Source organism: Prionailurus viverrinus, unplaced genomic scaffold, assembly GCF_022837055.1.
Source record: "Prionailurus viverrinus isolate Anna unplaced genomic scaffold, UM_Priviv_1.0 scaffold_51, whole genome shotgun sequence".
NCBI lineage: Eukaryota > Metazoa > Chordata > Mammalia > Carnivora > Felidae > Prionailurus > Prionailurus viverrinus.
In genome coordinates this window covers 2,066,602-2,082,419 of record NW_025927614.1, presented here as the reverse complement: position 1 = coordinate 2,082,419, position 15,818 = coordinate 2,066,602, and the positions used below count along the sequence as shown (strand labels likewise).

At 42.1% G+C, this 15,818-nt stretch overlaps 1 protein-coding gene across 2 annotated transcripts in view; it reads right to left on the bottom strand.

Annotated features, from left to right (window-relative positions):
- LARP4B (La ribonucleoprotein 4B) overlaps positions 1–15,818 on the bottom strand; it is a 92,889-nt gene that overhangs the window by 66,172 nt on the left and 10,899 nt on the right. The window contains exons 2-3 of one of the 2 annotated variants that reach the window (XM_047848073.1): positions 1,453–1,587; positions 746–805 (exon numbers count right to left, since the gene is read on the bottom strand). In XM_047848073.1, coding sequence (XP_047704029.1) covers positions 746–805; positions 1,453–1,533 — 141 coding nt within the window. In that variant the 5' untranslated portion in view covers positions 1,534–1,587. Of the gene's footprint in view, positions 1–745; positions 806–1,452; positions 1,588–15,818 lie in introns of those variants that run through there. The other variant, XM_047848072.1, reaches the window with a different exon arrangement.

Sequence of the window (15,818 nt, the reverse complement as noted above, 5' to 3'; positions counted from 1 at the left end):
ATTCATTTAAAACATCAATACAATATACGAAAAAACTATATTTCATAACAATGAAATAATATTTTGGAGGGTATCTTTCATTTTTAAAAATTCTACCTTATTAAAAGTAGATCAGCAATCCAGTCTCCAATTTCTACATGAACTGCTTACAGTTTGGGGAAATAAATGAAGTTTACTATAAAGTTTATAACATTACTTTACAAGTTTTCCTTTTCTTTTTTAAATTGTGCCTGGTTTATAAGATCACTTGGAAGACTGCCAAGCTAAGTGTAGCATGGCTCCAAACACACCTGACACAGGCACAGGAGGTTAAAGCAAGATTTAAAAACCAATGGATCTCCATTTCCTTATTCTTTCATTAACCACAACTAAAATGGGAAACCAATTTTCTTAGTAAAAGCTTACTGTAACTTGTGTACTTTAAAAAACACAGGTTTCAAAATGTAGAGCTAATCATATACATTCAGCAGATTATCAGTGAACACTAAAAACAATGTGATGAGTCTCTGACACTCAATGAACACAGGGCACACTGCGTCTAGAACTATACACACAGCACACACACACACACACAAGCCAGATGAGGATGTACAGTACTGAACACTTCCAACCCATGTGGGTCTCTCCCCCACTTCATCCTCCTTTCTTGGGAAACATCAACGTTTTCTAATTCTGTTATAATAAATATTTGTTGTGAGGCAGTATCTGTGGGCCTCCACAGTGAATGATCTCAGAACTGAATTACCTGACTCAAAGCTGGGATGGAGCTGGTCTGAGAAGTGGTTTGAGATATGGGACCATTCATCTGTAAAATTGAAAACAGCAAACACACCATCATTACGATATAAAGCAGCATTTTCAAACCACAGTGATTTAGCAAAAACAAAACCCACTGAGGAAAACACATTTTTTACATGACAAAGAAATTCAGTGAGATATTCAGAAAGAGGAAGGGGCCTTGAAACTTAAAATATCTTAAAATTCTGCCTGACCACCATAATTAAAATTCCTTATAACTTCAGTGGGGAAAACTAAGAAAAATCTGTTTTTTGCTTGACATGATAAAAATCTTAAAATAAACAAAAGCAATCAAAATAAAAAATTTATAATTAATTCTTTAAATACATTCTTTAAATTAATTCTTTACATACATACCAGTACAACAGGTACAATGTCATTAAAGTATTTATAAATCACTGCATTTTTCTTAGGAATTTAAAATCCAAAAGCTCTAAGTGTCTAAAGTTATTTGTTTTCTCTATCACCTAAGTACTTACAGCTTCCTCTACTAAGCTACCCATAAACTGATTCAGAATATAACTCCTATATTTAGCTTATAAGATATGCCAGAGTTACTACTTTGATTTACTTCTGAAATCCAAAGGAGCATCTGTTACCAGAAGAAGAGGAGAGGAAGGCATCAGGCCAATTCTGGCCTCGACCCGCACTCACCAGATGAGCGCTGTCTTTCCCTTCCTGGACTCGCTGGCCCTGCGGTTCAGCCACGACCTTAGTGTCCTGATCAGAAGTCATGAGCTGTTTACTTGGTGGCCGCACTGGGAGAAGCTGAATGGCCAGCGAAGGATGCTGTGGGACGACAAAGACAGCACATCAGTAACTGGAAGTACGGAACACCAGGGGTTCTTACAATTAAGTGACTAGGAAGTCTGCAAACCCTCAGGTTTTCATGTGCTTATCCCTCTGGAGTCTCAGCAGTTCAAAGAAATCTGCCGGCGATTTACACCTTTGTACTAAGCCAAGAATATACCAAGACTAGAAATCATGTGCTAACACATACAAACCCAATGACGCCCACAAAACCATTTTTTTAAAAACGGAAAATTACAAAACTAACAGAACTCCCATTTGTGATCTGATGAATCCCAAATTTATATGTACGTATCATTTTTGACTAGCACCATCAATTTCATTTTCTTCCAGGACAACAGTTATCAAGAACTGAACAGTAAGTAGTTGAAAAGGAATCCCACACCAACGGAAAAGCACTTCCAGACAGCAGGACCAGAGTTGTGAAGCTAGCAGCCTTTCCGGCTCAGCTCAACAGCTAGACCCTGAACTTCAAACAACGTATCTCCTTTGATGTTCCCTAACAGCGTACACAGTAACTCTGGTCCATGAGGCGGGACCACAATACCCATGATTTCATCAGATCAGTCTGAGAACCAGGGTTCCCAGACAGCCAGGCCTGACCTCCACCGCCTCACAGCACCCCAAGGACTGGATTTAATCCCCGTATCTCTCAGGCACTTCTGAAAACACAGCATCCACATGTCAGATACAGAGACTTAAAAAGCTAGCTATCGGTCTCATGAGGTGACCATGCAGGTTTTTGGTTTCCATGATGGCGACGGCGCTCCCTTCTCTCAATAACCAGCTTATGAACTTCGCAAAACGCTTGTTATAATGAAACAATCTGATGATCAAAGGCGATCTCATGCACTGGTCAACTCTATGATCAGAAGCACAAAATCACTTCCGTGCTATTAGGCAGGTTTGGCAGTACCAACTACTCAAAGAAGAAATACTTGGGACAAATCCATTTCAGAAAGGTCAGTATTTTCCAAAATACAGGATGAATGACAAACGTTGAAGTGTAATAGTTTGTAATACTTGTGAAACTGTAATAGAAACTACATCGACTCTCACGAAACATCAAATCCAAAAAATAAAGACACAGAACGGTAACCAGACTGACAAGTCACAGAAAGTACTGTAGATGCTTTACCATATTAACTGCTGGATTTCTAAGATTCTTAAAGAAAAAATGTTTGGTTAAAAACAAGGTAAGATAGATAAATGGGGGGGGGGGGTGGGAATTCAATTACAAAGAATCCTTTATTACATCTACTACCTCCATTTTTTTTCCAGTCAGAAATATGTGCCTCCCGGTCCAGTGTGCCCATGCATGCTGGCAACGCTCCACCACAAAAAGAAAGAAAGGAAGTCGTGGCAGTGTCCTGGGACGACAGCACGGCAGGCCCGATCTGTCCCAGGCGCCCCAGCCACGAACCAGTGATCCTGATGCCACACCAGTCCACCTCTTCATTACCGACCCAGCCAGCACACACGGCTTTCCTCAGGCCCTACACACGGAAACAGAGGTTCCTGTGTGGGCAGCACAGAAGGCACACAGCATTACAACCAGACTTGGTCGAATGTTTCAATCCAGAAGACGGTTTGGCAGGGCAGCACTGATGACAGCTCCAGCAGAAAACAAGCCTCCCAGGCACCCATTGTGAGACCACAGCCGTCCTGAGGCCTCAACGACTGCCTCCAGAAATGGCCAGAATGCAGGTCTTGGGGCTGGACTAGCAGGCTGGGGACAGGGTGGGGGAAGGTGCCACCAAAGCAAAGCCTGTGCTGGCCCCAGACCTAGCGGTCTGAAGTGGTGACAGTGTCCAGAGGCAGCCTTCACAACGGCCTTCCAGAGCCAAACAAAAGGAGTGATTTCCTTGGTTCGATTTCACCCGTCGCCGTGGAAAAGCAGAAAGACGACACCAAAGGGCCCTTCCTCCTATCTCGTGGTCTTCTATGCTAACCGGACATTTTACATTTCATCTGTCAAGGCTACACCTGGAAATTTTATCAATCTTATTAAACACTTGGGACGGTACGGTCCTCTCAGATCTATTTCTTTTTTTTTTTTTTTTAATTTTTTTTTTCAATGTTTTTATTTATTTTTGGGACAGAGAGAGACAGAGCATGAATGGGGGAGGGGCAGAGAGAGAGGGAGACACAGAATCGGAAACAGGCTCCAGGCTCCAAGCCATCAGCCCAGAGCCTGACGCGGGGCTCGAACTCATGGACTGTGAGATCGTGACCTGGCTGAAGTCGGACGCTTAACCGGCTGCGCCACCCAGGCGCCCCTCTCAGATCTATTTCTAAAGAATCCTTTTCCCATATACCAGAAATGTCTGTTTCATAATTAAACATTTGTTAAGGGCTCCGGGGTCCCATCCAGGACCCCACATCGCATTTAGGTGTGACTTCTCATCTCCTCCACACTGTGACAACTCCTCAGCCTCTCCTCATCTTTCCTCTTCACTTCCCAAGTGTGAAGGGCTCTCACGGCCACACACGGACAACGTGCGGAGCAAAAAGAATGAACGAGTAACAAACACATTAGGATCCACGACAGTTCAAAACACCACCACGCTGGTCACCTGCGGAGACTGTCAGGATTCCAACTCATTCTTCTGAAGATTCCTAAAGGCAAACAACCGTCAGCCCGCCTTCCTTGGAGGACGGCAGCGGCATAACCGAAGAGCTGAGCGGGGCGAGCTGCTCTCTACGCAGGAAGCACCACTAATAAGCGGGGACGACTGAAGTAGAAAATCACAATAATGCAACATCTAATGAAATAACGAAGGCAATTACCATCGACGTCTGCTGAAATCGGGCAGAGAGCTGACAGAAAACTTTATAATGGCTAGATCGGATGGACACTGAAGCCACTTTTCAATCTCACGACTGAAAGTGTAACAACCAGCTGTTACACTCTTCTTGGTGTGAGCAAAGAGCACCGTTTATGAAGTATTCTTGCCAAAAAAAAAGAACCTTTAGTTAATCAAACCTCTAGATCTGACTCCCAATTTAAAGGAAATTCTGGGGCAATACACGTTAAATAACACCAACACAAAGCCATTAGCTAAATCTAAAATGTGGGGCATTCTAGAAGACAGATGACCTCATTTCTGCACGAAATCTAAGACACGAAAAAATGGAAGAGATTTTCATTGCTACAAAATACAAAAGCTTTAACCAAAATAACCTTATGTGAGAACTGTAACGAGACTGAAATAAATTAACTCTAGAATGACATTTTTGACAGGAAAAACTGAATGTTGCCTAGGTAATAAAGGATATTATAGAATGATTATTAATTCTGTTGAGTGCAATCCAGGTGGTGTGGCTGTGGAAAAGTCTTATCTGTGAGATATACAAACTAAAAGACTATGGGTACAATTATATATCCGGAATTTGCTTTAAAATATGCTAAAAACTGTTTTGGTAAATTTAAGAGACAACACAAAACAAAAATGCAAGAATGCAGCAAGTGGCTAACAGCTAGAACTGGATGACGGGTGCACTAAGGACTGCTATACCGCCTGCCCTCTCTACTTCCGTGGTTAAAGTATTCTGTAATGAAAAGTAAAAAGAAAAATCTAATTAGGACATAGTTACCAATATCCATCTGAAACTTCACACACTTACTGTTGTTTAAAATCTGCACTAATACAAAAATATGTAAACTATCTCATGAACAATGTTTAGCTTTAGCAAAAAAAATAAAAATAAAAAAATAAAGAAAAATACAGAAAAGCAGAAACTAACACAATATATTTCAACTATTTAAAAGATTCAGAGATTACCTTAGGTTAAATAAGCAGGATATGAGACTGTGGACAGTATAATTACAAGTATATTTTAAAAATTCACACAGCTGACTTTGTGAATATTTAAAAGTAATACACTAGATGACTAACAATGTATGACCAAGAGTTAAAACACCAGGATAGTGTCTTACGTTGTTTCATTTCTGCAGTCTCAATTTTCCAAATACCTTATTGTTTTATAATCACACATGCTTAATGAAACTCATCCAGCTTGCTGGTGCTGTGTTTACCAAGCAAGCATCGAACAGTTCAGAGCCCCCCGTGCGGTACCTTTCCAACAACAGAAGTACTGATTGGCAGGAAAAGCAACCAGGACCCTTCCCAGTGGGTTGTCAATACAGATTAATAAAAATGCCCATCAGCTGTCACACCATTTTTTTTGTGAAAATTCACAACTCAGTCTTGTTCTCTAAGACAGGGGGTCTCAGAGGGTGGCCTGTGCCTGTCAGGGGTCCCAGAGACCTTCCCAGGGGCCCTCAGATCATACCAATTGTCACAACAACTCCAAGATGCTGTTTGCCTTTGTCTGCTCGCAAACTGCCGTGGAGTTCTGGTGTGGTTACAAAGGAGAAGAGTCAAGGTTATGTGAAGGGACTGTTAACACACTCCTCACTGTTCCAGCCATTCATCCGTGTGAGGTCAGATTTCCTTCTCATCCTTCAACCAAAATAACAGATCACTAACAGATCAAATGCAGAAACACAGAAGAAGCAACCTGAGATTCTATTACATTAGACACTGAAGAGATTTATAAAAATACAAAACAATGCCATTCTCCTCATTAAATTATTTTTTTGTTTTGGAAAAGATTGCTACCTTTTCATAAGCAATGATATTTATTTTACATGTAATGGCTTTGCTATTATTGTTAAAGAAAAACTTTTTAAATCTGAGTCGTAATTTTTAATGCAAATATACAGATAAGCCCCATAAACAAAAGTTCTTCAAGATCTTCAATAATCTTTAGAAGTGTAAAAAGGTCCCAAGACCAAAATGTTTGAGAACCACTGATAAAAGGCAAAAGGAGCACTATGTACAGATGCCTGGCTTCCATGGACAGGAGACAGCCTGTGTTCACGGACCGGAAGCCATGGTATTCCTAGGATGGCAACACTGCACATCTACAGAATCCATGCAATCCCTATCAAAATCCCACCTGCCTTTTTTGCAAAAATTGATGAGATGATCCTAAAATTCCTATGGAAATACAAGGGACCCAGAGTAGCCAAATCATCTTGAAAAGAACAAGCTGGAAGACTCACACTTCCTGATTTCAAAACTTACCACAAAACTACAGCAGTTAAGACAGTGTGGTATTGACATAAGGAGAGACATACAGAACAAAAGAACTTAAAGAGTCCAGAAATAAACTCTCACATTTATGGCCAGTGAATTTTCACAAGGGTGCCAAGACCATTCAATGGGGGAAAGAAAATCCTTTTCAACACGTGGTGCTGGGACAACTGGATATTCACACGCAAAAGAATGGAGTGGGGCCCTTATCTCACTCTCTCTATAAAAACTAATTCCAAATGAATCAAACACCTAAATATGGGGCACCTGGCTGGCTCAGTTGGAGGAGCATGCGACTGTTGATCTCAGGGTTATGAGCTTGAGCCCCACATTACGCATAGATATTCCTTAAAAATAAATTAAAACAAAAACAAAACCTAGGGGCACCCGGGGGGCTTAGTTGGATGAGTATCTCACCCTTGATTTTGGCTGAGGTCATGATCGCAGAGTCATGGGATCGAGTCCTCTGTCGGGCCCCGTGCTGAATATGGAGCCTGCTTCAGAGCCGCACTCTCGCTCTATGGGTGCCCAGGTGGCTCAATCAGTTAAGTGTCCAACTTCGGCTCAGGTCATGATCTCGTGGTTCATGAGTTTGAGACCCACACTGGGCTTTCTGCTTTCAGCACAGAGCCTGCTTTGGATCCTCTGTCCTCCCTACTTTCTCTGCCCCTCCTCTGCCCTTTTTTTGGTCTCAAAAAATAAACTTAAAAAAAGAAAAAAAAAAAAAGTCTCTCTCTCTTTGCCCCTTCCCTGCTCACGTACTCTCTAAAATAAAAAACAAAACTACACTCAACTAAACTAAATGTAAGAGCTAGAATTATAAAACTCAGAAGAAACCACAGGAGTAAATCATCTTAAGCCTGGATCAGGCAATGCCTGCTTACATAGGACACCGAAGCACAAGCAAAAGAATTAAAAATAAATTGGTCTTCATCAAAATTAAAAACTTTTGTGCTTCAAAGCACACCACTACCAAATTGAAAAGACAGCCCACAGAATAGTTGAAAATATTTGCAAATTATATCTCATAAGGGATATGTGTATATACACAGAAAAAGAAAGAGAAGAATGTGTTCCTAAAACTCAATTATAAGAGACAAATAAGTAAAAAAATGGGCAGAGTATGAATTGACATTTTCCCAAAGACATACAAATGGCTGATAAGTACATGAAAAGATGCTCGACATCATTAGTCATTAGGAAATGCAAATCAAAATACAAAATACCACTTCAAACTCATTGGAATGGCTATAATCAAAAAGACAAGTAACAAGTGTTGGCAGGATGTGGAGAACTGGAATCTTAATACAATGCTGGCGGGAATGTAAAATGGCACAGCCACTTTGGCAAACATTTGGATGTTGAACACAAGGACATCACATAAGCCAGCATTCCCACACCTAGGTATATCCCCAAGAGAACTGAAAGCATTTATCACCCCCAAAACTTGTACGTGAATATTCAAATAGCGGAATAGCCAAAAAGTGGAAATAACCCAAGGAATAAACTGGAAGAGGTTAAGAACTTTATTTTCATACATGTGCTTGGCATACCTCAGTGGATTTGCAAATAACAATGACACAATCATAGTCTGAGAATTTGATAATTTCTACAACAATCAAAATAAAGATAGAGACCTGGAGACTTCCTGACTCCAGAACAACATGAACATTTTTTTTCTTGGTTACAAAAGGGTAGTGTGTAAACACAGATGATTTGTCTGTGGATCAGAAATCCAAAAAGGGAATGAATTAGTATTTGGATCTGTGTCATGCAACGGTTAGACTAAATGCTTCACAAAGTCACTCAATCAACCTCAATTTTCTTAGCTCTCATGCCCACTTAGCAGCCTGGGAAAATGCGCTCAGACATGACTCAGTCAAGGTCACCAAGCTAGTTGAGTCCAGTGAGCTAGTCCATATACACACACATAATTTCTGCTATTCAAATCTACGTGCCCGTATGGAAATTCCGCGGTGCAGACAGCTCGCCCTGTCAATCCATGCCAATGGGCGCCCCCACTGTGACAGGACCTCAAAGTACCTGCAGCTTCCTCCATTCTTCCCCCCCCTTCTATGGTGACCTTCATATTGCCCAGTGCACACATAATGATTTTAATATTTAAAATAAGCACTTTTTAATAAATCAACATGGTGCCCAAATATAAGCCAAATTTAACTTCATCTTTTTATACAATAAAACCAGTGATCTGATTCAACGCCAAGAAAAAAAAAACATAACAAAACTGGCCGTGTTGAGAGAGGATATGTTGCATCTTACTGGGGAATTTTCAAGCATATAGTTTTTGGTTTTGTTTTTGTTTTGCTTTATGAGTTGGCCTTGAAATGTACACATTTCATAGGAGAGGAGATTCTCCTATATGGGGGCCACAGAGGAGACAGCTTTTTTCAATCTAAAAACATTGTTCTGAAATAAGGAAGTCTCCAGTTCTACAAACCACTCTCCATTCTCCATATTCACCCAGCCATTCAATACTTCCCTGTCTTTCTTTGCACCATTTCTCTTCTCCTCGCCTGGGATCCTCCTCCCTCATTGAAGGCCTCCTTCTCTTTCCTCTCTCATTCCTTCTTCATGTGCCCACAGCCTTATGTTCTTTACAGCATTCACCACACCTGTGGTTCTCTCCTACCATCCTGAGTCTCTTTTAGGAATCCACATTGTTCATATATATCCCACCAGTGATACGTTACAATTTTACCCCCAAGGGCTTACAATTTACCTCCAAGAGCTTCCTGTTGTCAGTAACACTCAAGTACAGATGGTTTGGCTGCAGTGTTGTGTCAACACTCTATTTCTATATTTGCATCCACAAAATGAGAGAGGAGTCAAGTTTGCTAAGTTTTCTTCTAACTCCTCTGGTCTGTGGCTGAGAGCAAGCAGTCCAGGGACAGTACAAGATGCTACGACACAGACATGTGTTCTGAGAACTCCCGCGTTAACTGTTTGGATTATTTTTCAAAAAACAGTGACTGAATATTCAACTGGATAAGTAAACACAGTTTTATCCAAATACGGAAAATGGACTGTTGAGAACCTTAGAGACTGCCCTAATTAAGTACTATATGATCCCTTTGAGAATCAATTAGAAAAGCCAGAATTTGTTACTTTCAATGTCTAGACATACTATGTTGAAAGACAGTTTACCTATCAGACCTCTGAAACTAAATAAACTCAGTGGAAAAAACAGAAATGGTCAAAGAAGCTAAATCAAATCATTAAAGCACCATCACAGTGTTTTGGGATTTGGAAGGACATTTGTTAATAATAGTAACTTTCTTTTAGGGACTCAGTATGCACACCTCTAAATAGAGGTGTAAGAAAATGAAATACCATGATAGGAATTACAGTTCCTCATTCACTCGGCTTGTGCTGCAGGCTGCATTACTGTGTTTATCTCACAGCTGTCAGCATCGCTCTGTACGTGATATTTAAACTATATGTTCCTGTCTCAGGGAAGAATAATTTGTGAGCAGCTCAGAGCACATTAGTCTATGTACCTACCACAGCACAGATCTCCAGAGATCATATACTCGACTGAACCTTAGGCTTTAAGGTGGGGACATTTATAGAGCAGCAGAACCCTGCTTCCAGGAGAGCAGTTACTCTTTGTTTTTTCCAGATTCAGTATCTACAAGATAGTTTTCCCACAGTAACTGTGGCACTCAAAGACAGGGACAAACGAAAGAAAGGAATCTAGCTTTAGTAGAGTAGTTGCTTAATTATACATTTAAACTGGCACCCAGTAGGGAAACAGTCCTAAACAGATGCTGCCAGTAAGCTTCAAGATCAATTTTTTAAATTTCCTTTTGCACGTGCACACCTGCGCTTCTACTGAGAGAGACAGCAATGGGGAAGGTGACTCATTTTTTTTACACTTCCATCTGATTCTGCTCAAGGGGCAGAAAATCAGACACAAGGCACACTTATTTCTTACCCAGACAGGATCGGAAAAGCATCTACATACGAAGTATACCCCAAAAGTTACATTTAAATTTTTTCCCACTAACTGCTTTTAACTTAGAACTTATTTAGTAATTCCACACACACAATGAAAAAGGTCCCTTCCAGCTTTAAGACTTAAAATTGGTTCATGGAATGTGATCTCGCCCTGGAGAGGGCAATTATTTGAAAAGATCGTTTTAGCTAAAATTTTCATTAAAATACAATACAAAACAAAGAGAGAGTTTAGGTCATCTCATTAACCCTCTGGTTAAAACATTAAATCTCTGCAAACTCCAAGCAGTCCAACACTTGGTGATAAGGAAGCCTAAATACCATTTGAAACAAGTGAAACAATATGAAGATTTAAAGATCGCATCTTCTCACTCTGCTCGTGACTGGAACGGTCATTTTACAAAGGAGGGTGCAAAGCCCAGGCAGGCAGTCATACCCTTAGAGGCAGGGCCCGGCTGCCCTCAAAGTGTGACCTCTTCCTCGGACCAGGAGTCACTCCTCTTCCGGTGGAGGAACATCTCCTCAGGCAGTTACATGCCCCCCCCCCCCCACCTGAGATGAGATGGGAAGGGTGCCCACCACATGGGGCATATCCTCCCAGGGCGCAAGCTCAACTAATCCACACACCTGCCTAAACGCTACCAGAAACCTCCACACCAAAGCCGCTGCCTCCACAAGACAGGATGCAACCTATTTCATGTAACCTAAAATGGAAGGAGCGAAATAGAAGAAATATTTTTCACAAAGATAGTCCATTCCAGAGTTGAAAAGCAAGTTGTTCTGAGTGCAGCCTGTTTAGAATGTATTCTGACCTCCGCTTGTCTGTTATCAACATTTTCTCAGGTAGGAGCTGTTTCCCACGTTGCAAACCACAAGCCGCGGCCAGCCAGGGCTGCCGCAGTACTGGCCAGGCGGCCAGCACACCCTCTTCCTGACTCCTTCGGGCCCCTCACTCCTTGGATCGGTATGCCCACCTACTGTGTGGGGTGCACCCACCTGCTGGGTGGGGTGCACCTCTCCGAACGCCATCTCTTTTCTTAGCCACACATGAACCTCCTGGTAGCAAGTAAAACGTATCTGGAGTCCAGAGGAGGAAAAAACAGCTTACTGCTGGCAGTTCATTCTATGATCACCTTATGGACAAACAGCAGAACTGCTTCATTCAATATCTTTCAGAATTCATTTTTACCCTAGGAAACGGCATATACGTGGTTCTCCCTTTCTTTAGGACACAGTTTTGTTAACTTCATTTTGAACATAGGATCCTTTTCTTGGGATTACCCACACTCTCCATAAAAATCTTCACTTTCTCTCATTTACAGCTGAACATAAAAAGCGCCGACGATCAAACGCAGTACCAGCATATACCTGCACCAAAGAAAAGTCAGACTCAGTATCATAAAAAAGTCTTTCAAGAGACCCAGAAGTCCTCTTCATAAACGAACTGTGGATAGTACATTGCTTCAAATCTTTTCAAAGGAAAAAGTCTCTATTTCACCTCAACCTTATCAATCTTTCATTTCTTTAAAGACTGCTGATCACATTTTATTACTTTCCAATTTATAGTCCCATAACTACAGCTTTTCAACCGACAGCAGATGCTAGTTAAGTGAGATGGGGGGGGGGGGGTTGGTGAGCAACCTTAGAACTCAGCATCTCAGCAAATAACAGAATTCAGAGCTGGAAAGCGGCTCAGAGCTGACTTAATCCTGTGCTGCTCAGACTGCAGTATGCTTATTATTCCTAGGAGGGCGCCAAAGAATCAGAACTAGAGGTGATAAAATTGTCCAAAGTCCAGAACTATTTATATATATAAAGTGATTAAGTAATAAATAAATAAATGTAATTAGTTTAAAAAAAAAACAACTGAGGCACCTGGGTGGCTCAGCTGGTTAAGCTTTGGACTCTTGATTTCAGCTCACGTCATGATTTCACAGTTTGTGAGATAGATCCCGGATGTTAGCACAGAGCCTGCTTGGGATTCTCTCTCTCCCTATTTGTCCTCTGCTCACTTGTGCACGCGTGCTATCTTAAAATAAATAAATAAACGTTAAAAAAATAAACATTAAAAACAAAACAACCAACACAACAAAAACCTGTACACCCGACATGGACAGAATATCTTCATTCTGTAACAGACACGTAGCTTTCAAGGGCATTAAATTAAAAGAAAAGCTTTGTCTTGGGAAAAGGTACTTCTGATCTGTGTCAATCAGCTAACCAATAAATCAAAACAAAGCAAGAACATCCTGAATGTGTAGTGTTTCTACAAACGAAGAATGAAATTCAGCACATCATGAAAACATTCCAAAGGGTCTGTAGGACTCGAAATCAGTAGAGCCGTTTGATCCAACAGATGGTAGTGATAAAGATGGCAACTTACCTTCCCCAAGTCCTCACTACAGCCCTGTAGACATTCTCTAAAATCTTGTTATGTGAATAGGCAAGCCAGCTTCCTTAAAAATTAAAAGCCATTTAACAGCTTTATAAGTGGTGATAAAATACACCTTATTTCAAGACCTATATTAATGTGCATCCCTCCTTTCTCGAATTTAGTATTCCTAACAGATCTAGATTTCTTAGCACTTTGGTGACAGAGAGTGAAATATCCTGCAACAATTATAATCCTACAAGCTCTTGAAAATCAGAGGTGCCTCAGTGGCTCAGTCGGTTAAGGGTCATCTCTTGATTCCAGCTCAGGTCATGATCTCACAGTTAGCAGGATCCGGCCCTGCATCAGGCTCTGCGATGACATCACGGAGCCTGCTTGGGATTCTGGATCTCCCTCTCTCTCTGCCCCACCCCTGTCTGCATATGCTAAATCAATCAATCAATCAATCAATCAATCAATAAACTGAAAAAAAAAACCTTAAAAAGGAATTCGGACCTCACAAATCAAAGCAAGGGACCTCAAATACAGCCTGAACATAACACAACTTAAAAAATCTTCACGAAAACAACTGACTTTTTGTCAGCAGTTTCCACCCAAAGAAGATCTGGAGAAGAAACATACTAACTAAGGGAGCGCTGGTCCTTTATCTGTGCTCGGGACCCTACATCCTCCTCTCTTCCTGCATCCTCCCTTCTTCCTCCAGCACTGTTCAAACACGCCTGGCCTAGGTGGTCTCCAAAGACAGAGCGCGCGCAAGGGAGGAAGAGCCGAAAGGTCAGAGAAGCAGGGACAGGGAAGGATAAAGACAGGGGGCCGGGGGCCTGTCCAAGCTTTGCGAAGCTCTCTAAGCTCTCCAAGCTCTGCGAAGATGGCCCATCACCTGCTTGCTGCTGAGGTCTGCCTGTGCTGGGCACTCTCCCTCCTCAGCCTCCAGGCAGCTGGATCATACTTGCCACTCTCAGCCTTTTTTCCCCCTCCCTTCTTAGCCCCACGGATGCTCTTCCTCTGCACTAAGCGCAACACAAGCTCTGGCCCTGTGTGACCGGAAGTAGCCGTGAATTCAAGCAGGCGATTCTAAACACCAACACGTGAACCCTTCACCACTTTAACTCGTGTATGCTCCGTGGCTTGGGCTTTCTCCTTAGACTGATTCAGTCCACCAGACCCTCTTTTCTTTCTCTCTCACCTAAACCACATCCATAACGCATCACCAAGACTTTCCCTTTGTTTCTTTAAAGTACAACTTAGTTACAAAGTGTGAAAAGCACAGTCCTTCTAGAATATTCTCCAATTTTTATAGTGTCTTACCCATGTACCTAACAGTTTTCCTTGTGATTTGTTTTTATTGAGACACTCCAAAGTTTTCAAAGTCGTGCGCCTGTGTTTCCACACTACTGTACCAGCCCATACTAGTCACGTCCTACAACTGCAGGAAGGAGCGGAGTGCCCTGAGCCCGCGTGGGAACACCCCAAGCTGGCTCCTGAAAGCACACCACCCAGCTGGTGGGGAGAGGAAGTGGGCAGCCCACGCCAGCCCCGCAAGGCCCACAAATGACTCCAGGGGCTCCTCCCGCACCCCACGCCCAGGGGTGTTCTTCCACCTCTGTGAGTACTGCAGGTTGAAGGTCAGTGCAAGTGATCGGCTCCCCAAAATCCATCGTCTACAAAAATCCATTCCCACCGCCCTTCTCCTGAAGACAAATAAAAGCAAATCTGACAACCCCTCCATCTCAACGAAACACAGCATATCATCTACCCGGCTGCCCAAACCAGAAACCTACCAATGCATTTTCAACCTCTTCTTCTCAAATTAGCCTGTATCTTCCCATCTCTATTACCGATAACCACCATCTCGGAACCAAATCACTACCTGACTTCTTACACATCTCCAACCCCACCAATTCCTCACAGAATGACCTTCCTGAAACAGGAAACTATCTACTACCCTGCAGTTCACACCCCGAAGGCCTGCGCTTGGCATTCTCCGTCTTCCCACTGCCTGGGTTGCAAACCCATTATGCCCAGCGGCACAGCGTGTCAAGAGCACGCTGTGTCTCCCGTGCTGGGAGGGCAGGAACGTGTCTATCTTCTCGGCCACTATATTCCTGACACAGTACCTATCAGAGTAAAACCTCAGGAAATACGTGTTTTAATCACACTGTGCCTTTCATGCAATAAACACGCAGGAAGAAATTTTTGGTCTTTAAAACGATGATTCCAAGTAAAAGCCTCTGTTGCTGCAGACTACAAATGATGTGTTAATGTGGGAAATGGTAGTATTTTTAGGTCAGGGCAAAATTATCGTGGGTTCGGTTTCATTTCATCTCAGATGCCCTCCAGATTCTGGATGTATGTGTGCATATGTGTATATGTGGAATCTAAACATCCAGAAGAGCCAAATACAAAGTGATGCTGACAATAAAAAATTACATTTAATTATTAAAATAACAAGTTATTTTATTCTTAGGAAGAAGTTCCTAAGGCAAACATATGCTAAAATTTTTTTGTATTGAATGTGGAGGTCAAAGATCTTTTTGAAAATCTGTAAGCCAAGTCCTTTCACTGCAAAAACAGACACATACCAGAAATGTTAAACACAGACACAGAAGTTTAAGGAACCCCCCCCCCCCCCCCGTCCACCGATGAACAACAGGTTGGGCATCTGAGGAGGAGTCAAGAGCAGAGGCTCGAGGCCCACCCAACGCCCCAAGTCCCCACTGACCAGGTAGTGACGCTGGACA